At 37.3% G+C, this 24,222-nt stretch overlaps 1 protein-coding gene across 3 annotated transcripts in view; it reads right to left on the bottom strand.

Moving 5' to 3' along the window:
- Nucleotides 1–24,222, bottom strand: part of SUPT3H (SPT3 homolog, SAGA and STAGA complex component) — a 254,882-nt gene that overhangs the window by 36,620 nt on the left and 194,040 nt on the right. For 2 of the 3 annotated variants that reach the window (XM_053937711.1, XM_053937712.1), the window contains exons 8-12: nucleotides 19,672–19,747; nucleotides 16,933–17,045; nucleotides 16,148–16,255; nucleotides 15,500–15,688; nucleotides 12,943–13,053 (exon numbers count right to left, since the gene is read on the bottom strand). In XM_053937711.1, the coding sequence (XP_053793686.1) occupies nucleotides 12,943–13,053; nucleotides 15,500–15,688; nucleotides 16,148–16,255; nucleotides 16,933–17,045; nucleotides 19,672–19,747 (597 nt within the window). Of the gene's footprint in view, nucleotides 1–5,867; nucleotides 5,929–12,942; nucleotides 13,054–15,499; nucleotides 15,689–16,147; nucleotides 16,256–16,932; nucleotides 17,046–19,671; nucleotides 19,748–24,222 lie in introns of those variants that run through there. The other variant, XM_053937710.1, reaches the window with a different exon arrangement.

Raw genomic sequence — 24,222 nt, 5'->3', positions numbered from 1 at the left:
AACTCAGTAACTCTTTGTCACTACCTTGTCCTCTTCATTATTTTACAATCCTCAATTAACTTCACTCCAAAAATATTTGACAAGGAAACTAGACTCTGAGTAAACTACTTTTGGAGAAATGGAAAGTTGAAGAGTTTGCAATGTAAATTTTCCAAACCTGCAACACTCACTATGAAAGCAGAGCTCCAGCCACTCTCCCTATATCATAAAATACAGCAGCATAGGGGATTTCTCAGAGCAACCAGCAAAGCCTCATTCATACAATCTTGGAATTATTTAGGCTGGAAAAGACCTGTGAGATCATCATGTCCAACCGTTAACCCAGCACTCACCACTGAACCATCTCCCCAAGTGCCACATCCACACATTTATTCAACACTTCCAGGGATGGTGATTCCACCACTGCCCTGGGCAGCCTGCTCCAATGCCTGACCACCTCTTCAGCAAAAGAATTTTTCCAATGTTTAACCTCAACCACCCCCGGTGATCTTTGAGGCCATTTCCTTTTGTTCTGTCTCTTGTAACCTGGGAGAAGAGCCCACCCCCCACCTGGCCACAGGGAATTCAGGGAATTTTAGAGAGGGGTAAGGTCCCCCTTTATTGCCTTTACATTGGTGTTACAAAGGCAGCCTCAGTTATAATGGTGACAGGCAGAACTTGCCAGGGCTGTTCTTGGGATTTATGTCAGTACATAGTAAAGCCAAACATTTGCTGCTGACTTCAGGCAGCTGAATGGTGCCACATCACTTTAATGTAAAATATTACTTTTTTTGGAAAAAGACATTATTAGAAATTTTTAACCCATAATTTCTTGAAAATAAACTTTATGAAACTGGGAATGAACTCTTTCCATGAAAAAATAAGAAATATAAGAGTTTGCTTCAGCAACCTAAAAGGAAATTGTTCTTTGATGAATTGGGAAGTATGTAATAAATTAGGGGAAGCAAATAATACTCTGTATTGTAACCTCTGCTCACAGACACGGTTGTAGGTGTTCCTTACCCTAAAGAACAACTGATAAAGGTTCCAGGCCAAATAACTTACGACTAGTTAAGATTTTTATGTCCCTCTGAGAGCTTTCATGTCAAGCTGCCAGCTCAGGCTGAGTGTGGATAAACTGGAATTCCTCATCTCCCACCTAGTCCAAATCCTCCATTTCAATTCATCAATAACCCCGTGTACCCCACCGTCATCAAGGTGTGTAACACGGGTTTTATCTCTGAGATTGGATACTCTGTTCACTTCAGGATTTGCAGCTGCATCTTGTATTTTTCTTTCCCAATAACAATCCTAGTGGCATGTAACAGCCTTTCTTACCCTCCATCCAGATTCCAATCTGCAGAAGTCACAGAAACACTGAGGAATCTAGCTTCAAAAAAACATTTTCTTGTTTGTACCAAGTCATTAGAATCCTGCCAAGCTCATTTCTCCCACCTATCACTTTGATTTTCCTCTCAGCCACATGCGTCAGAAGCTGCTTTCCATTTCCCCTCATGACACATCCTCCTCCTGTGCAGCAGCATATCTACCATCAAATGTCAGATTCCAACCTGGATCACCTCACTTGCCACTCTTTGCTGTGCACACACCAAACATTCACGCCAGCACATCTCCTGCATCTTTTTGGTAGGAAAAATCAAACAGCAGATGAACATCATCACCCACTGTCACTTCATTCTTAAATCTCTTCTGTGCTGTGACTCGTACAGGAAAAAATCTCTTACTGACTGGATAATTTATATACTGAGACCACTTCCTCACCAGCTAAACAACACTATCTCCTTTCACTCTTCTGTTTATCTTATCAAATCTTATAATTTGTCATGTCTCTATATTGCAAAATCTATTGAGCCATCATTAACTTCTGTTCTGCATTCGTAAGATGAATAACACAGAAATACAGAGGAATCTTGGATCTTGACTCATGTTCTTACACTGAAAAGCATTACTAATGAGATTGTTTTCCCCCCTTTTTAAAGTTAAATGACCATTTACTTCTATTATGGAAGTTGAGACTCCAGGAAAAAAATCTCATTTTAAAGAAATGTTATCACGCACCTTTAAAAAATGACAATGAAACCCAGTATTCTTTTATGTATTTTAGGTTATGCATTCAAAATGTCTCATTACTTCTGATGATTTAGAACTGGCTATAAAATTGTCTCAAAATTAGTCTTTCTTGATCACAGGAATGGCTTTCAACATATTCTAAAGAGCTGTAATTAGTAGCTTTTTATGTATTTGTTGAGCTATTTAATTTCTCTCTTTTGTACCTAGTTAACTATTTTAATCACCAGTGACTGTAATAAATTATGGACAAAGATGGGCTTCATCTACCCCATGGGATATAAAATCCCAAGCTTCCTAACGTGGCAACAAGCATATACCTTCCTTCTATACCATCTGCTCCTTCTTTTAAAAAAAAAAAAAAAACAAAAAACCACCATGCACAATGGTGGGATTGTTTTAACTTTCTTGTTAACAGATGCAGAAACAGCTGAATGCTTTTTCTCAGAAGCACTTAATCCACACACCAAACCTCCACTATATCTTCTGAGGGTAATTTAAGCATCATATCTAAACACCAATTAGAACTAGAGTTTTCTTGATGGTAAATATTAATAACCTGTCCTTCTTGCAAGGAAAAAAAATACCCAAACCCCAAACCCTTCACCACTGACAAAATTACCTCATGAAATTACTGTTTCTCACTTCCAGGCCGTTTGCATTGCAATAATTCTGCACGGAGACTGCTTGCTTCCAGCAGTTTTAGCACCTTCTGCAGTAAAACTAACACATGTGGATCTCTGGAGAGTCTTATTTTTTTTCCTGTTGTCCCAATTCTTTGCCATCAAAAATGACAATCCTGTCAGCACATCAACACATTCTAAGACTGACCTGTGCCAGTACACAGTCTGGAATATTGCATTAGTACAATTCCTCCAGGTTGGATACCAACCTTTTCCCCACCAGCCAGTGTTAGGAACCCTGTGCAAATATTTATTACGTGATTTTTCTTCTTATTTTTATTGGGGTTTTCCCTTATTATTTCTTACTGTTACTTATTCTTATTTTTCTCCTAGCATTATTGGAATTTAAATTATGTGAAATTAGAGGCATGTAATTCTTAGGCAGGTTCTGGCTGTGGAATTAATTCCAAATTAGTAAAACAGAACTGGATGGTTTTTAATCATTCAGGTGTACTCCAGATTCCACAGTCATTCTGCAATTGAAGCCAGAAGGAAACCACTTATTTCATACATGTTCTCAGGGCTTTGCAGAAAAGCTCAGGGTCTTTATGAAAGCCCAATATCTTATATTTTCATCCATGTACACATAAATACCCCCAGAGACAGAAAAGTGTCTTATCAAGGAAAAATCCTTTCTCATATCCCCTCTCCTGAGACTGTCATGAAGGGAAGGGTGTAACTTCTACCAATAAGCAGCTAAAGAATTTAATTGCTGTGAAGGGAACTGAGATCCAGAGGGATATAACTTGGAGGAAGAGGTTTGGTTTAAAAGCAAGAAAACCATCTTGACTGTAAAATTTTGTCACTGTAGAACAGCAGAGAGAAGAGATGTACCAGAAAGCCCTGGCTGAAGCTTAATCCTATACTGGAAACCACAGTCACAAATATAAGTACAGCAGCACACAGAACTAAAAAAATGACTGGTACTTGTTTAACTGTTTTCATTTTCTGAAGTCTGATATCCCTTTCTAGAATTTTCCTTCATTTTGTGTTTTTTTTTTTCTTAGCTCTGCTAACTCCGAAATATTGACAACTGCTGTATCTTAAGTTTAAAGTCTTTAAGTATTTTCCAAAACTTTCCAGTGAGCAAATACTACAAGGTGAAAAAGAATCTGATTTTAATTTCAGTCCATTTTATGTTCTACCAGTATCTCCTTTTCTCCTATGTGCAATAAATTAAAAAAAAAAAAAAAAAAAAAACAAAAAAAAACAACACACCAAAACTGAAATAATAGATGAATCAAAATTTATATAACTTATAACACCAGAAGCCTCAATTTAGCTTTTTCAGACTGTAGGTATAGTTTAAAAATTAAGCAGATGACTGCTTTGCTGAATTGAGGTTTACACAACCCTGAAGGTAAAGTCAGAAAGCTGGAATAATACAGAACCTCAGGGAAGGAACACAAAAACCCCAAAATAAAATTAATAAAATGTGTTTGGTGGCCTAAAGCCTGTTGTTTTCACTTGATTTTCCTAGAGAAATATTTCCAAGCAGTACGAAGTGGGCAGCCAGGCTCCCTGAAATGGGTCTGGTTTAGAGAAAAGTAAAACTTTAATGCTTAAGAGATTTTCTAGCAACCAAATCATAGTGTTGCCTTCTAGATGCCTGGAGATGTATCAGAGGGATGAGGGGAGAATGAGCACCTTTGCCTCAGGGCATGCAGAGGACAGGGGACACAAATGAGAGGCAATCAAACATCATTTATATTACTGCACATTCAGTAACTTTTTTTTGCTGTTAGTGGTATCAAAGATTTAAATGAGAAGTGACACTTCACTGAGTGAGACATGATAAATGGAGTGAAATGAAGCACAAAATCCCAGCTTTTATTCAGGAATCTTTTGTCTCTCCCTGTGCCAAGTACTTGAGTTTGAGTATTATTATAGGACTTAAGGAACAAGAGTAGGTAACTAGAATGGAAAATAAGAGATGATAAAAGTTATTAAAACATCTCCACTTGGTTTTGGTGTTCCCATATTATTATCTGCCCCTTTCCAGATTTACTCTGCTATTCTAGAGGTTTTACATTTGTTTGCAAAGTGACAAGTCAGGGATGCCAGAGATGTCCATGGGTAAGAGCTTCTATCATGGAATCTCAGCATCCCAGAATGTTTTGGGTTAGAAGGGACCTTTGAGACCACCTGGTTCCATCTCCACAGGCAGGGCTACCAGCAACTAGACCAGTTTGCTCCAAGCCTCATCCAGCCTATCCTTCTGTCCAAGCTCAATACAACAGGACACATCTGTCAAGCATCAGTTGTACGAGCAGCACATAAAATGAAGATCCTGCTCACGAGAAATTACGTTTCATGCAATTTTTCTCCGTCTGTAGGTTAATTCCAAGTCAAACAGCCTTATTACATGATCCTAAAGTTCTCATAATGTTACATCCAGACAGCTCACATCCTGTGCTACAGAGCTGGGCAGCCCTGCTGCTGAATCACAGCTGCTGCATCTCAGTCTGAGCTGGCTCAGAGCAGCACTGAGAGTGAACTGACAACTACGAGCAGCTCCAGTTCACAAAGCACTTTCAAATCTTTCAAGGAAAAAAATGTGAATGAACGCTCATGTTCAAGGGAAATCTGAAAGAATGGTATAAAATACAACTGCAACTGATCTTGCATTATATAATGGTATAAGTACGTGGTATCGTCCGTGATCTAACAAAATCACAAAAACATGAATCCTGCAGGGAGCTGCACTGTAATTCTGTGCAAAGACAACTAAAAAAAATACACTTCACTTCTGAGATTCTTCCATTTTGTTCTCAGGATTTTTCAACAACTAAGTTTATATTTATTAACTTTTGTACCAGAATGTACCTGCTTCATGGACAATGCCTCTGTCTTTACAAAAATTAATGCAAATTATGGAAGAAGGACCATATTTATTTTTGCATAATATCTTGAAGCACTAAATTAAGTTACCTTTTGTCCCAGTCTCTGCTCTAGAACTGTAGTTCTCACCTTACCCTTGAAATACGTATTTATGTATTACAAGTTAAATTGCCTTGAGCAAAGTACCAGAAGTCAGATTCTCATCCATACTAAGGTTTTTTAAGTCTCTCAGGAGGTACATAAGAACATACACATTTAGAAAGTAACATATTCTTACCCTCCGATCCTTTTACAGCAGTACAACTGTTCTTGAAATGCCTCTAGTATGTATTTGAATCTGGCAATACAGTTAGAAAAAATAATTATATAAGGTTTACGAGACTAGGAGTTACTGTGGTTTATATGAGAGATTCAGGTGACTGCAAACCTTGTAGCTCACTTATCTTCTCACTAACAGACCTAGCAAATTAATCTGACAAATCAGATTTTTTTAACCATTAGATATGAAAAATAAAATTTTGCAGTATGAGCTCCTATGTTGAGCAAGATGCAGGTTTTGTTCAGCACTTCCAGCATAACAGGTTTGAACAGGCAGTGATACAATGGAGCACAACCTTCTGTGTGGTTGTACAAACTGCATTAGCAGAGTCACTCCATGCCAGTGTCTCCTGCCTCAACAGAACCACATCCATGCTGCCTGAAAGCCTCACGTGCTGCTTGCAACAATTCATGTACTGTGTTGTGTAGTAGGACACTGATGTATATGCTATCCAAGAATTTTAAATATCCCCACAGGATATCAAATACTATCCAGACCGTTTGTAAATACTTTCCTAGTGCTCTGCAGAAAGGGAGTCAGTTCTTTTCAAATCTACTTCAATGACATTTTTGTCTTATCTAAAAATCTATGTTCCTGTTCAATAAAATAATCTGGGCAACTTACTGCTTCATCGGTACTGCAAGCTTGTGCCCTCATTAATAAATTCTGGTGGAGTGTTAAGACTACCCCCAGTAGGGACAGCTGGGAAACTGCAATATAAAGTCAAGCAGCACATTTAATGACCAATGAACTTCTGGAAACTTACTCCAAAATGATACATCATTGTGTCAGACGCTCTTAAGCATTATGCAGCTTGGTCTCCCTCTTTAGAAACATGAAACCCCCTGAAACTGCTACCACAAATTGGGAACCTTTTAAATTATTGCCAAGCCACCTGCTTTTCTCCAAGAAACTTCATAAAATTCTCCAAATTAGTAATGTCATTAAGTAAAGCTTACAGAACTGTTGTTATTCTGAAGGAGTATTAGCTGTTTAGCTTAAGGAAACCAACAGGGATTTTTATAATGGAAAGAACTGTCATATATATTATATCATGTATTCCAAATGAAGTGCTTTAATTTATTCTTGAATATGCTATTCTTTAACATTTTAATCTTTCTGGGAGAAAACCCTGTTAAACATATTATCAGGATTAAATTTATCTAATGAAGAAGTTCAGTTCAGGAGAGGAGATGTGAAAGATTCAATCAGTTTATGGGTCTTCAGATGGTATTAAGAGCCATATAAATCAAATGTCCCATTTTACATTTCTGAACAGCACTGGAAGAAATAGTGCTGGAATCAAAGAGGGAGCCCCATTTCCCCTGTTCCTTCTCTTTTTTGAATGGCCCTACAGAGAGCAGGCAAGGATGGATTATAGGAATGCCTTCTGTTGAGGAGTCAGCCAAAACTGTGCCATCTCATCTTGGAGCAATTTATCCAATAAGATGATTTAGAGGACAGTTCAGTGGCACCATTTTTGGAGGCAAAAGCAGAAGGGAAGGAATATAAATCAAAGGTGACTGGCAGGTAAAGGATATATGCAGCAATCAGCCAAACCATGTGCACACTGGCACAAATTCAACAAGATCATTTATAAAAATTTTAAGTCAGGAGTACACAAAAGGGGGTCTGGTGCTAACTAAATCCACAGATAGATTACACGCCACTGAAATAAACACTTCCAGATGCTGGCATACAAAAACCTTTTACAGAAAGAAATGTTTTCTTTCATAAATCTGAAAGGAGGAACCTTGGGATGGGGGTTGGGAGTGAAGGGAACAAGATTTCTAAACTGAGATTTGACTTCCTACTGGTTTTACAGAATAATAACTCATCTTTTTCAAACACAAAGTGTTAACATTGTAGAATTACAAATAACTGCAGACAACAGCTTGAAGTATAGACAAAGACATCATAAATATGTAACTGCTTAATGAAACAAAATGCCCTTTTTTTTCTTTAAAAATGAGAAGAAAGCATGAAAATGTCAATGTGACTCTTTTTATATCAGAAACTGAATGTGTAACAGAAGGGAAAGTTTTCAAATGCCTTTTGACATAAATACATACATTTCATTTTTGAGAAGTGATTAAGAATGAAATCCTGACTTCTTCAAAATCAGTATCAATTGATTCAGAATATCAATATGGGCAGTCTATATTTTATAGGAACCTAAGTATCAGAGATTTTTTATTTGGTTTCCATGTAACTAATTTCTTTCGGAAACAGCATTCAAAACTTTTTATCATTCAAATGCTCTAAAAAAATTCAGTGGTACTGTATCCACATTGTGTCTATTGAAGAAATTATTGAAGATTATATTCCAGAACTTCTTCTCACTACTACTTTGATGTGAAATATGCACGAAGAAGTTTCTTTCAATTAAGAGGACTAAGTTGAGGACCAAATCCTCTGGGTGACAATTCCAGGTTGTAGAGCCTCCTTCTCTGGAGACAGTCAAAAGCCTCATGGACATGAGCCTATGCCCTGGGATCTGGGGCACCCTGATTGAGCAGGGAGCTTGGACCAGAAGACCTCCAGTGGTCCCTTCCAACTGACCCACTCTGTGACTCGGTGAATGTGAAGCTGAATTTTTCTTGAAGTTTAAGGCACCTAAACCAAACTTGCTTTCCAAAATGTCCTCTTCCACAAACATCATATTGCCACATTATCCTTTGTATTTTAAAAGCTTCCCTCTCTTCTTTCTACCCCCTGAATCTGCTGGTTTAGTCTCTCATAAGCTGAGCTTTGCCAGGTCATCAGCTACTATTCCACAGATTTAGATTTCAGGGGAAATTAATAGAGTCAAAACCATCTTTATTATATTGAAATTATTAAAGATCTGTGATGAACCTCTGTGTTTTTCACTCCAGAAATTGATTAAAGCATTTGCATAAAAGCTGAGCTCAATCAGGATCAATAAAAAGCAATTTAAAAACATCAAAAGTAAAAGACCTTGACTAAATGTATAATTTGATTGCGAAACTATGATTACCATGTACATGTACCCTACTGAAGTCCACATGGGATACTTGCATTTATTATTTAAGAACCCCTAAGAGTATAGGCAGGGCTCTGTAAGGCCCAAATAATTCAAGTCTCTGCCAAATCACATTCTCTGCTGTAACATATTCTTCATGCAGGGAATGTCACAAGCAATATTATAAACACAGGTTTGTAAATACTCACTGTTTTATGCTGCATAGGCAATTTTATGAGACTGAAATATTTAACAAGAGAAGGTTTAGACTAGCAAGACTTTTCATACTGAAATGCCTGGGAGGTTGAAGGAATGCTCTCCCCAAAACATAAATACCCAAGGAAATGTTGGTTATACCCCTGTTAATTCAATACACCCCATTTACACAGGTACAAGCTGCTGAATAATGGTCACTGTCTGCCATGAGCCTGTGCAGGATTACAATTTACATTTGTGAATTCAGTTTCTCTTAACTAAACATCTGAAGCACTTAATTTCAGAGTTGGCATAAACTAAAGACAAAGAATCTGCTTTGGAAACATTTTCTTGTTCTTTTTGCCTGTGGTCTTCCACTATTGTAGCTGACCACTTTGCTTTTCATTTCAGAGCAAAGGATCTCAGCTGTCCTTTTTGCTAGAGCTGTTCTCATGGTCACAAGTACAGAGCTTACAGACTGTTCATGCACCACTTACAGCTGCTTCTATCAAGATTCCAGGTAAGCACTTTGTATTGTTCACAGAATAAATACTTTTCAAAGAAAATTTTTTTTTTGCTACCCCAACTGTCTGAATTACAATCAAATCAAATAACTTAAAACAATTTCTCTAGAGCCATTATGCTTGTGTTCATGGTAAGAAATATCCACCTAATATTTTTGTGAACGCCTTGGCATAAGAAATACTATTATTTGGAAGACTATTAGGATTATTCCTACAGGCCTAGTTGAGACTGGACATCATTTCAATATGCACTTCCTTTACTTAAATGTGCATAGAAATACATACAGGTCCAGCACATGGAATTGCATTATCCCATATGATGGAGAGTTCCATACTTCCCGTTTCTGTCTTGCAAAATTACACGGTGCTATTGCTTAATATTTCTCTGATTTTTGCAAGTCTAGACCATGTTTTAAAGTAGGTTACACAGAGCACCACCCAATACTGTTTATAGAAAATATTTAGATAAAACATATGTCTAAACTACCTTAGACATGATACAATGCAGAAGAATCCAGAGTACACTTGCTGCTTTCCATTGTGGCTTGCACTTGGAGACAAAACCTAAATGCTCTAATTATGTTACTCATTCTGACATAACTATTAAGGTCAAAATAAATGCAAACGGATCATTTTCACTGGTTTAATGCTAGTTCTCATTTACCATATGATTATAAAACTTTCAAAGTGTTGTTTCCATCCAAACCAACATTCATCAAATGCTGCTAAAGAATAAATTGTATAGCTTAACTTTTCTTCCAAAACCAACTCCTTAGGAACACTTATCACCAAATCAGTTGGAAGAGAGTGACAATCATGATGAAACAGCAAAACAGGGAAAGATGTGAAAAAATATCACTGTTTGTGCTGTACAAATACATATTTATTATCTTAAGAAAACACAAGTATATGTACTTTTTAAAAAACAAAACATTCTCCTATATTTTCTTCTTACAGAAATTAAATCTAAATTATATGTTTGTGGCTGAGCTATTCAGTAGCTTGAAAAAGCATGAAGGTTTTTGACTCCTCAACTGTCTTTTTTAAAAAGTGGCTTTCCATAAGAACTGCTGGGAAGCAATTGGCAGCTCTCTTTCCACATCATCCATCCTTGTGTAGGACAACACAACTGTTAAATTTCATTTTTCCTGTTAGAAACCATCCCCTGGTGCTTTGGGTACCGATATAAACCTTCCGAATGTGGCAGCCCCTTGACAACTGCCAGTCTGCTGGTTATTACCCTGATCCATAAAAATATCCCTTCTAGTTGATTCCAAGAGTTAAGGCAGGGTTTAGATCCTTCTGATACAATTTCCCCCTCAGAAACTGCAGAGAGCAGCTCAGACTTCTAATATTTTACCAAGGTTTTGTACTGCCTACATGGGCTCTGTCACACAGGTCCTGCTGCTGAGATCTAAGGAAATGGCCATGCCAGATTACATAAAAATCTGCATCAGTTCTGTTAATTAATTTCTTTAAGGTTTGGTTGCACACACACCACCAGATCTGGCCATCATTAAATTGTATTTGTTGTGAAAATCTGCAGCAATGCAGATTGAAGAGGGTACTCAGTGCTCTATCCACATTTGTGCCAAATTAAGACCCAGAGTTTCTGGTTGCCACATGGATAATTGTCATTGTCAGGTCTCTCCCCAAAATTCCAGTGAGGGCACTCACAGAGGAAAGGTCCTAAATGCAGACTCTGCAGTACCTCTCAAAATACTTTTCCTGAGCCTTCTCAGTAAAAGCAGAATCGTGTTACAGCTCTACAACATCTGTAGGCATCCAGAAGCTGACCCAAGATTCCCTCTTATTCTTGGCTTGTTCAGAGGGAACAAGATCTGCTCCTCTCATCAACCACGTTGACTGTAGGTAATGTTAACAAATTAAATTGTTCAGTTGCACTGTTTGGGAAGTTCACAAGAGTGGAGGACATAAAAAAACCCCAACCCAAACCAGGGTGTTTTATTATACCTTGTGGTTGAAGAAAAAATTTGAACTTTGGTTAATAATTTACCAAAACACTTTTAGTGAGGGTCAGGGAGGGAAGATTCACCTTTCTGCAGCTGTTTATGTGAGCCCTTTACTTTTTTAAAATAAAGTTAAATACATTCTCTGCTTTCAGAAGCTATTGCCATATTCTTCATAACTACTACTACTTAGCAAACTTCTGCTAAAGACATTTTTCTGGTTTGGACTGAAAATTCTATCCAACACTTTACATGATATTAATCTAGCATTTTTGAGTGGCAAAAGAGAAAGGTGAAGTTGAATAAAGACAATTCATTGAAATTGTGTATTGACTATCATTAATAAATCAAACTTTCACTGCCATCTATAAAAGCACTGATTAGTTTCGGCACTAGGAAAATTACAACTGCACCTACTCATTTTCTCTTCTTGTCTCTTGTTCCTTGCTTCTGAAGTCCCACTATTTCCTTTATACTTATGGCTTTCATATACTTCTGCATTGCTTTTACATAAATGAATTAATCCAAATTCAGAATAAATTTCCTTTCACAAAATCTCTCAGAAATTGGACAATTTCTTCCTGATTTTTCAGAGCTGAGGTTCTGTTTGGTGGATTTTGTTTGTTTTTTCCTATAATGATTTCTTTGACATTTATTATTTTATAAATGCAGATATTCTGAGGTAAGCAGAATAAATGCCACACAGAACAGTAGATGAGAAGAAAATTACCCTGATTTATGATATTGGAGATGGACTTGCTTTCGCATTTTCATCAGCTGAGAAAATTAAACAAAGAATTCATTTGGTTGTTCTGTACAATGGATTTGCAATTTGCATAGAAAAAATGTCAAAACCTCAGAACCCATCAGTGTTTTACCACAAGATCAGTTCTATTACATTTCAGTGGAGGTTCAAAGTTGTCTAAAAAACCCATTCTCTTCTTTCCCCAACCGTAAATGTGTCACTTGAGAGTTCAACATCCAATAGGAGCAGTATCTGACACCAAACCAATTTTAGAATATAAAGTGCTCTTCACCATATTGGAATACATATAATTTAAAATAACTGTAAACCTAAACTTTGGAAAAACAGAAAATTCAAACACTAACAAAAAAGCATAATTTGTAATTGAAAGAAAATAATATTTGAAAGGAAAAAAACCCTTTTTTTTTGTCTTTCCAAAAAGAGACAGAAATTACTAAGTTTTATTTCCCAAGAGAATTATGCCACTTTTATAAAGAAAATTACAGTCACCACAAATTGCTCTCAACAATTCCAAAGCTTCTTCATTTGACCACTTGAAAATCAGGGTTCTTTAAGATTATAAATATAACTTTTTATAACTCTGTTATTACGTACTGTGAATGGGGAAAGGGGGCCAATCTTGTGGCCGTAGCGTCGAATGGCCTCTCTGATGTGGCTGGGCTGGATGGCATCACTTTGAGCCTCCATCCCACAGGCTGCAGTGCTCTGCAACAGAAAAACACATAAATTGTTACTAAATCAAAAACACACAACAGACCTACAGTGCATAAAGTATGAAAATAAACCTTTATAAAATTGACCAATTTTTTTTTTTCTGAGGATACACATCACTGGTGCCACACAGTACATCAGAGAAAAAGAAGCTATTAACAAATTACAGAGGACTTTCACATGAACTTTGCTTAAGAGACCCAAAAAACACCATGTTAGTCCTTTTAAATCTTTCACCTAGTGCTGCTCTATGTTGCAATTGCAAAGAGCAGAAAATGTTCAAACTAAAATGAAAGGGTCATATAAGTCATACTGCAATAACCACAGAAACTATTTTTAAAACATTTCAGGCTCTTATTATGATGTCAAGGGGTGGGGAAAATATTGAACAAGCACCGGAAGTAGAAAGCAATCTGACACCAACATCACCATTGAATACTATCAACTTGAAATTTCAAGCTGAAACATGTGACATAAGGATGTTAGAAGGATGCAAAAAAATTTTAATTACCTCAAACTGGAAAATTTTAACATTTCAAGTGATTTTTTTGATTATGGATCCTAAATAGGTAAAAATAAGCATTCACTGCCATTGGCGCACCGAATGTACAATAATTTTCCTGGGATTTTAAAAGAAAAAGTTACTCTTTCCTCCTTGCTGGCCAACTTGAAATGTTGATTTAGGCTCCACCTAGACACATCTGCTTGCCTGAATTCAGATGACTTATCTAATGATGGCTGCTTGGCAATAAATGAATGAAAATTGTATTAGTGAGCGCACTGAGAATGACAAAAATTTTAATTATACACTGAAGTTTAATGTACACACTTCCATGGCTACCTCATATATTCACATCATATGCTAATGCTCTCAAACTTGGGATGCTTTTTGCAAAATGTTTTATTTTCAAGAGCGCTGAGTCCACTGGAGCCTGTGAATACACACAAAATTATTCATTATATGATGGCAGATTCTTCTCCTGCTGATTGACATCCATAAAGGGAATATAAAACTCAAATATTTTCTGCTGGACTGGGCCTTCATGGACTAAAAATAGTATTTTTCATCAATTTAACTTGTTTGCCTGATTTATATCCAGTAGATACCTAAGCAAATTGAGTAAGTCATGAGAACATTTAGTTAAAACTGTGCACTTTTTGGAATATAATTATTTTCAAAGGCATTTAGTCAAACACTAAGAACTTAAAATAAATTTTCAGCATCAGTAAAATATAATGCATCAAAAACTACACCTCCAGCTAAATTTCTGTTCCTAGGAATTATAATGAAAATCAGCCACAGGAACAAAATATAATCAAATATAACATAAAAAAGGAAGAGAAAAAAGTAGAAGTCTTTCCAGGATTCACTAAAAGCTTTCTAACCAGTGTATAGTAAGGACAGGAGGAAGTTGAACACCTCAGGACTGTCCACAGCACTGATGACACCAGAAGGAGAAAATACATCTTTCTACCTTATCACTGTAGAAATCACCAGTTTTACCCTGAAATGTGAGTATTTTTTAATACTAAAACACTTGATAAAATCCCAAGTCATTCCATTGCTTTTCAGCAAAATGAGCACTGCCATCACATTTCTTCAAAACAGCCCCAAATGACCAGCACAGGTTTTCCTATCCAGTTTATTTAATCACATTGATTTCTCTTGTGGGTTTTAGGTACATATATCCCTCTCAGAACACCAAGACTCTGCAATAGCATACAATAATTATAACACATATTTCATACTCTGAATATGAGACATCCCTGTTTTATGCAAAGCTAACAAATATTTAGCTTGAATGCAAACAACTGGTATAAAAATGAAGCAAGTCAGGCAAAGTTGTTAAAAGCAAGGGTGGCAGTCACCTCAGTCTGCTGGGATCAGGAAAATCACAAGCACCTTTTTGCCTATTTTGCTTGTATTTTGACCCTTAAAACCTGTACCTGCTGCCCCTTGTAGGAGAAGGGTGTGATCATTTGGGGTGGTGACAATTGCTGTGCATGCAGAGGAGCAGGTTATCTTAGAAACAGCAGTTTTCCCCTTAACAAAATTTGGTTTGCAGACATTATTACTAAAATTAACATAATTCTGATAGAATAAAACCACCAAACTACACATTTGGCTCTACAATAAAAATAGCCATTAATATGTAATATAGGTTTAAATTAATATTTAAGAAGAGACACATTATTTACTGTGAGGGTGGAGAGGCCCTGAGTTGCCCAGAGAAGCTGTGGATATCAGTCCCTGGAAATGTTCAAGGCCAGTTTGCATGGGGCTTGGAACAACCAGGTCTAGTGGAAGGTGTCCCTGACCATGGTAGGGGGTGGGAACTGGATGATCTTTAAGGTCCCTTCCAACCCAAACCATTCTGTGATTCTGTGACAATTTCCTGAGGATGTTTTGGGCTTGAATATACCTTTTTCCACCAAATACCTTTTTTCTTTTCCTTTGTTTGGATTTGGTGGAGTCCTGTCCAATTCCACCATTCCCCAAGGCTCCTGAGGGGGTTTTCCCAAGGTGCTGCTGCCCTGCTGATGCTGGCGGGGTAGGTGTGGGGGGTGGTGTGTTCTCAGGGGAGTCAAGACTGGTCTTCACACTCGTAGACTGCCCTAAGAGGTGTGGCTGTAAAAGCAAGATGTCAAACAGCCACAATATAATCAAATCACAAATAAACCCCACCCCAACTACTTCCTTCTCGGATTCCCTGTTGGAAAAGATGCAATACAGAGTTTGGTTTTTTCATTCTAGAAGTTATTATAATATCTGTATAATATCAATGCGTGCAACACAGTACTTAGTGCACTTGCCAATTTTGAAGACTTTAATCTCCAAATCTGCAACAGAGCCTTGAACAGAGACAAAAATTTCACCCAAGAAAAAAGGATTTTATTTAATTATAAAGGCGCTGCTAAGAATTTAACATTTAGAATTATAATTCAATATATTTCCATCTAAATCCATAACTTCAAAGTTCATAAACTCCATAATAGAAGTCTGTATCAATACCACATTCAATAATGAAGAAAATACATTTACAAGCAAAACATAAAATGCATTAATATGTGAAAAAGCAAGTTTTACCTCAGTAGAGTTGTGGTACTGTATGAAGGTGGCAGATATGGCATGACTGAATGGGTCACCAGCTTTGGGAGTCATGTCCTGTTTAACCAAAAGGGCCAAGTCCACCAGCTGGAGGGGCAAAGCAGGTGGGGTTACTGACACGGTACTAAAATGCCATTGTAACAATGGAAGAGTGAGGGTTGTGGGTTGAAGCAAAATATTCTCAGTGTTTCTCAGATGAAAATAAAGTTATTCAGATATTTCAGTCTAAAGAGCCTTTCTCTTCTACTTCTGTAAATATGGAGCAATCTATCTACCCAAGAGGGCTCGGCTTGGCACTAAGGTAACATTTTGTTTTCCAGGAAATCCTTCTTTCTAATCCAGTTGTGCAATGGGATTGAATGAGCCTCAGTGCACTGCCAAAGGTCACATAGCAAAGTGTGTGGTTTCAGTTTGGACTTGGAAAAGGTTAGTGCTGGACTCCCTTCTCTCCTGCAGCCATTATAAAACATTTCTCTTTGTGTATGAGATGGATGAACACAGCACAGCACACATCTCTCACACACCAAATTGAAAGACAGCCTCCTGGAAGGTGTCCCTGCCCATGGCTGGGGGTTGGAACTGGATGAGCCTTGAGGTCCCTTCCAACCCAAACCACCCCATGACTCCATGAATCCAGTGAGCTTGGAGAGCTGAAGCAGTGACTATATTTCTGAAGGGGCTTACAACCCAAACCCTGAGGCTGGTTTGTAATTAATTCCAAGAGTAATTAATTCATTTTCACTAGAGTTCAATCAGTCCCTTACCTGGGCCACAGTTTCATATGCTAAATATGCCAAAATCTCCATTGCAACTGCATTTGGCTTTATTTCCATACTGCTACAGTCCAGCCAGTCACGGAACTTGGATGCTTTCTTTGCTGTCAGTTAAAGTCATAAGGGAAAAAGAAAGGTTAATGACAGGCCAAAATAATATTTTTTTTTTTTTTTTTTTGCAGAAATACTGCAAAACTGAAGCAAATAGTGTGAGTGTGATTTGATTGGCCAAGGAAGGAATTCTCAAAATGGAACCAGTGGAGAAAGACTGTTATTTCATATGTTTTGGAGACCCACAAGCACATGGAATAAAGAGAAAAAAACAAGATAATTGATCACACAGGAGATTTCAGAAGAAGGAAGGGTCAACCTCAGAGGAGTGTGGACCAGACAAACTTGCTTTAGAATATATTACTGTAAAATAAATAAAATGATTGCATCACATCTTTGATGAATTAAAAAACACTAGAAGAAATCAACACAAATATGAGTCCAGATAAAATTGATATAATTGTATTAACAACAGCAAAGACAAATGAAGGACAGAAGAACTTGGAAGTCCTGGTGTTAACTTTACAGGGCCGAGGTGTTTAGGAGTGAGCCAAAATTATTTGTACAAGTGTGTTTTTTAAGTGTACTTTGGATATAAAGAAATAAGGATAGTAAAATCAACATTCATACAAGAACTTCACACTGTTAATGGGTGAGATCAATTCAGAAAAAAGGCAGCGAAAAATATGGGATACTGAAATTTAATATTTGCTTGGAGAGTAAAAGGAGAGAAAAAAGAGGATGATCTTAGGTGAGTGGTGGACAAGATGATCATAGAAATCTGTGGACATAAAGGAGCTATTGAGACAGAGATATTAATGAGGACTGTTTGTGACACAGGACAACCAAAACAAAGTAAATACAATGTGGAAAAATCATCTGAAGGAAGTGGAAAGAACTCTTTGAAAAAGAGCTTTCAATCAGGACTAAAAAGCTACAGACAAATCAGGTCTTAAACAGAAAAAAAGGTCAGTGGAAGGCTACATTGCATCACTAAAGAAAGAAAAACAACAACAAAAAAAAAGAAACATAAGAAGTGTGAAGGTGAAAAAATGATCACAAAATGTTCCCTAGAATTTAAGTTTGTAATTCTGTAGTACTTGATCCTTTGAGGGACCTTTTATTTTGCCTGTCTTTAAAAGTGCAGAAATATCTGGAGCTGTGATCATTAATATATATTTTTAGAAAATTTCTTGAAGTCCCTTCCACGTTCATTCTCTTGTGACACAGTTTTTATGGGCTTATATTACAGCAATACACTCTGTTAAACATAGTAACACAATCAATTTTTACTGAAATAAATAAGTAAAAAAAGCCTTTGGACAAATGTTCCGCATGGCCTTTAGTACATTCTGTCTAATTGAGCTCATTTTGTGCAATTGAATTTGTGCCAAAGTCTCTCTTGGTACTATTTTCTAACCACTGTAATTCTCTTTTTCTTTAATGACATTAAATGTCAGTGAAAAAGAACCGTATAGACATGGTCATTTAAAAACACTGTGAAAATAACACTGAAATATTTTTATAGATCACACTTATAATCTCTGAGTCAGCAACAGTCTATTTTATTTTGAAGATTTAAGATTTTTATTTGTTCTGTCTCCAGATGGCAATTTTGGGGTTTTAAAAATGACTTTATCACAAACCTCTCATTTCCTGAAGTCACCCTAATCTGAAGTATCATTTATCTAATGGTTCACAGATGTGCGATGCCAAATTATAACTAAACGTAAAAAAACAAATTGAATTAGAAAAAGAAATGCTTACAAAACATGTTTTCCTACGTTTGCTGATGTTTGCTGATGGAGAACAGTATCTCAAATGTGTCATTTGTTTGCCATAAATGAGTCACTCTTTCTTTGAATTTAAAAGGAAGAACGAGATAAGGTCTCTCCTTAACAAAGCACTGTGCTCAATTGTGTGTTGTAGGATCATGTGCTGTTTTGTCATGATTTTTACTGGCTCCTTCACCTCCTTTTCTCTGACATTTAACCTAAAACCTTAGTCATCACTTAACCGCTTCTGTAATGATGTTTTACTACATGATCAAGCCCATTAATTTACAGCTCATTATAGTTGTGGCCCACAAGTACTTCTAGTAAGTTGGTTTTCAGTGCTAGTAAAGCCCTAATTCTGTCATCATGTTATTAGTGTTGGAATGGTGTATACTGATGAACTTGGCTAATGGTGAATAAATTCCACAGCAGGAGCTTACAGCTTAAAATAGAAAAGACTCTTTAGTAAGTTCTTTGTGTCTCTGTGGATCGGGAAATAAAAGCAAAACTTGCTGCTCTTCTCTAATTTTAGAAGCATTCCAAAAAACCTGCAGCCATGAAATTTTGCTAATGTGCCGGCTTTAGCGCCCCCACGACAGACTTTGGGCAAGTGTGGTTTTAATCCATTAACTCCTCACCAGTTCTGTCTTTGCAGTCATCCTCACCAGCTCAGTATTTGAGCACATAGAAAGCTTGGTAAATATTCAAATAAAATACTCTGCCTGACGGCCTGAAACTGTGCTAAATTAACTGTTCCCAGGAGTTACACAGACAAAGAATTCAAAGTTTTATTACTGTGGATGAAACAAAAGTGCTTTCAAAAAACATGAGGTTCTGGTGTGCTCTCTATTAAATGAAATAATAATCAAACTTCTTAATATAGTGCAGCCATTATAATACTTACAAAAACTCAATTGCCGACTTTCACAGAATTCTGCATACTGGACTGAGTCCATGGTTCGTGTTTGTCTTTCTGCTCTCTGACAAAAGAGTAAAAGTACATGATGTACCTTATTCCAACAAGACTGCATTCCACAACAGAAATTATAGCACCAAAGCGCCCTTACCACAACCTTGAAGCAACTCTCCCAAATTAAACATGCATTGAACAAGTCAAGATGCAGAAATATAAACCACAGATGGGTTATTAGTCTTGTGAGTTAAATTTCCCAGAGGAGAGTGTCAATTCCTATTTTCAAAACCTGCCTGCACACTACTCACCCAGCCCAGTGGTGAGGGCTGAGAGAAGAGAGGTGCTGACCACTGCTGCCCTGACCAAGATGCACGTTTAAACTGAAGCACATGAGTATTCTGCCTGTGTGTTTACAGATGACCAGAAATGTAAAATGTTCTCAACTGAGTCCAACATGTTCTCCACTGAGCAGAACTGAACCTGCGCGCTTCTAAATTGTGAAATTAATAAATTCCATCACACTGATGTGCCAGATAGAGAGGGGCATTGAAGGGTCCCTTCCCACCCTCAATACACAGTAACAAATAAATAGTACATGTGTCTGTTTCTCTTTTTTTTTTTTTTTTACTCTTAATTTACGCTTCAATTTTTATACGTCTGAACACTTCAGGAAAAGAAAGGAAATTAGATTGAATCAGAGCCTTTGGGAGAAAAAAATATCTTCAAATGTTCACTACTGCATTTAAGAATGTATTTCACATGAAGTCCAGTGACAACCAAAAGAAGGAATCTCAAAAGAGTCAAAAAACTAAACCACAAACACTATGCACACCCTCCCCTCCACATATACAGGATGCTGTAATTGAATCATGGTTGAAGCAGCACTGAAGTCCATGGTTAGGTCTGAGCAGGTGCTTGAGTTTTGTTTACTTCAGCAAAGCAAGGGTGAGTTTCACAAGGTAAAGATCAGGTCTCCACAAGAGATTAAATCCTTCACATATCAGAGGCAGGAAGTGGTAGTTAGATTAAAAAGAAGGATTGTCCCTGTCAGAAGCAAACAGCTTAGTCCAATCTCTCAATCAAGCAGATAGTTTTAAACAACAAGGAAAGGAATGTAAGTGTCTTCCAAATTAATTGAATGAATAAATCATCACACCTGAACTATCACTACGGATACAAAATGGTGTCAGGATGGGCTGATGGCACCAAGACTGTGCTTGTGCAGTGAGCCCATGAAGCTCAAGAAACCACCCACAAGAATGAAAAGTACAGGTGTCCCCACACCAAGGACAAAAAACAAGGGAAAACCCACACACGTAGACACAAATTTAGCTCTGATGCCCGGAGCAATTTTACATCTAATGAAATCAAAATTGCAGAGTTCTTCAATCTGATTTAATAGGAGACAATAGGGCTATCGATAAGTGTATATATATATATGTATGTATATATATATATATATATATATATATTTATATATGTATGTATGCATGTATATATGTGTGTCTCCATGCTGTATAATCTGCATTTGGCTTTATCAGCTATAAAATAAGGGGGAAAAGCAATTATATAAAATTAGCACTTCAAATTCACAGTTTCTCCCTCTATTCTATGCCTTTTAGGTCACTCTCCTACAACCATCCAGCCCTTCACTTATGAGATTGGCTTCACAGTCAACATGTTCAATTTAGCTGTAAACTAAACCACAAGCTGACCAGGAATACACCTGGATTGTCCTTTCTTTTCTTCTCTACCCAGTCAATCATTTCAACTATATTTGGACCTTTAGTCACCATGGTAGAAATTGTTTTACTCAGGCATTTTCCAGTTCTCCTATGCATGGCTCTGGCAACCTGACTAGATTTTGAGGAGCTGCCATTTCATATTAGTAATTTTTTTAAGTTAATCCATTCCAACAAGATGTTAAGTCTAAATTGAGTTTTTATTCCTTTAAAAATAATTTTCACAATTCGTGCTGTAACTTCAATCCATTTCAGAACTCAGCTTTGCCCTGAATTAATTCAGCTATACTTTTGAAAACAGAAGGCATCACAGAGATAATCTAATCTGAATTTCTGCATAGCACAGGACACTTCTCACATAATACATCCTAGAAACAGCAGTCCTAGAATTCCTTGTGTAGTTTTACTTTATACTTATAAAAGCCTCTAATTTGGGATTTACTTTTTATATATTTAAGAGATATCTTCTTCAAATAATTTTAGAAGACGGGTTTTTTTCAATGTGGTTTAAGTTCTGTAATCCTTTTTTTTTCCTGTTGCCACCTATATGTTAAGCCATTGGCTATTACCCTTCACATACAGCCCTCCCAGGGATTTAAAACCCCTTGAAACAAAAAGGAAGGCATGGAAAAACAAAATCATATGACATGGTAATGTGAGGAATTATTCTTCAAAGTCCTACCTGAGATGATAAAAAAAACCCAACACATAGAAATTTGACAACTTTAATTTTCAAGTCATCCCATAATGTAATATGGGAACAGCAGAACCAGATTAATCCCAAAAGCAGTTATGTTAAATTAAATGATTCAGCAATGGCTACTCTCAGCAAATAGACCACAAAGCTCTGAAAAAGCAGATTGTCAAAGGCTACAGGTTTCATTACAAGTATTACAAGTTTCTTCATAAGTGAAAAATGGTTTATTAAAAGAAAAGGTTTATTAAAAGAAAGGTGCTGCTGAGGCATTTTTCCAACAGGGACTTAATTTCTCTCTACAAATTGTATACAGTAGTTGTCTAAATACTGGATTTAATGTTGTTCCTATTACTAAATAAATACTTTCAATGGATTTCTCTCTGTACAAATATTTTTATTTAGCAAAATTACTTACAGATATGTGAAATAGAATTATTTTCTTCCTTCAATTCTCTCTTTAAAATAAATCTTTCTTAAAAGTGGCTTCCAGTGTGATGCTCTGAACTGTCACCAAATAAAATAGTGTTTGTCATAAATAACTGGATTTTACTTTTTTTCCTAATTCACTTTAACCAAAGAACCCTCACATGATGGCATGGAACCTCATAGTTTGAAGGATAAAGACATTCCTTCAGTCCTCCCAGTTTTAGAATAGTCTATAAATAACCATCAGATGCAGCAGAAATGAACAGGTAAGTGGCACAGCTGGGTCATCTTTAAGGAAACCCAAACCAACCCAAAGACAACATCTTTTTCCTCTTCACTTCTCAAGACCACAAGCAGTGTTTTATTTTTTTTCTCCTATATCATCCCTGCTTCGAAAAATGAAGCAGATACAACAAGTGGCACCAATAACACTGCTCAACTGGTTTATCAGAAGAATTAAAAATAGTTTTTACTCCCTCTCTAGTAGTCTTAGTCACTCTAAGCAGTTAAGAAGCTGAGTTATGTGCTGTACAGCAGAGTTAAAATACTTTGCATGCTTTCCTTGGAACATGCTGAAGGATGCAATAGATAGGACCTGGCACAGTAAATGTCTGCTTAGTCTTCCAAAAATGTGGTGCATTATATCTTTCTTTCAACATAAAGAACTAAAAAGGGAGAGGAAAGAAAAAGGTAAAGAGTTGCACATTGTCACCTACCATCCAGGATGAAAAATAATCTTTTTATTTCGTTTTGAAGCTTTCACACTTGACATACAAAGCTCTTTGTGTGGGGGGAAGAAGGCAGGAGGCCAAACATTAACTTGCTCACCGACTGCTCCATGTTTGGAGGAATTGTGCCCAGGAGCTGCTAAGCTGGAACATTTGAAAAACATATGTGGCACAGCTGGACACCCCTGTGCTTGGCAACAGTGCTGGGATAAAGGTGCTGGCCTCCCAAACGCTCACATACTCATCTTTGTGGAGTGATTCCCTGATTCCCTGTGCTCAAGAACTCTCATTGTGGGCCTGTCACGGTTTCAAAACTGCCAGGTCGCTATCGCAGGGAAAACCAAAGCTGCCCTGCAAGGGCTGATATTGCCAGAATAGAATAATAAATAATTTATTTTTTATTTAGACTAGAGAATAACAGGGCACTGTGTACTGTGCCTGACAGCTCTGGGGTGGGAGGACAAAAACTGCAAGGCCCAAATTGTTGTAGGGCAATGGAGATGCTCCAAGGGCTGAAGCACATTTCCCATGGAGCCAGGCTGGGAAAGCTGTGGTTGCTCAGCCTGGAGAAGGATCCAGGGAGACCTTAGAGTCCCCTCCAGTGCCTAAAGGGGCTCCAAGAGAGCTGGAGAGGGACTTGGGACAAGGGATGGAGTCACAGGACAAGGGAGAATGGTTCACACTGACACAGGGATATTGGGAAGGAATTCCACCCTGTGAGGGTGGTCAGGCCCTGGCACAGGGTGCCCAGAGAAGCCGTGGCTCCCCCATTCCTGGAAGTGTCCAAGGCCAGGTTGAGCAGACTGGAAAGAGATCCCTGGCCATGGGAGGGGGTTGGAATGAGATGATATTTTAAAGCCTCTTTCAACCCAAACCATTCTGTGATTCTGTGAAAAATTACGTAGGTTAAAAAAACACCAAAAAAAGCCAAGAAATAAAGCACAAGGTA

The sequence above is a fragment of the Vidua chalybeata genome, chromosome 3, assembly GCF_026979565.1.
Source record: "Vidua chalybeata isolate OUT-0048 chromosome 3, bVidCha1 merged haplotype, whole genome shotgun sequence".
NCBI classification, from domain to species: Eukaryota; Metazoa; Chordata; class Aves; order Passeriformes; family Viduidae; genus Vidua; species Vidua chalybeata.
The sequence above is the reverse complement of the archived record's forward strand: the minus strand, read 5'-3'. Positions and strand labels throughout refer to the sequence as shown.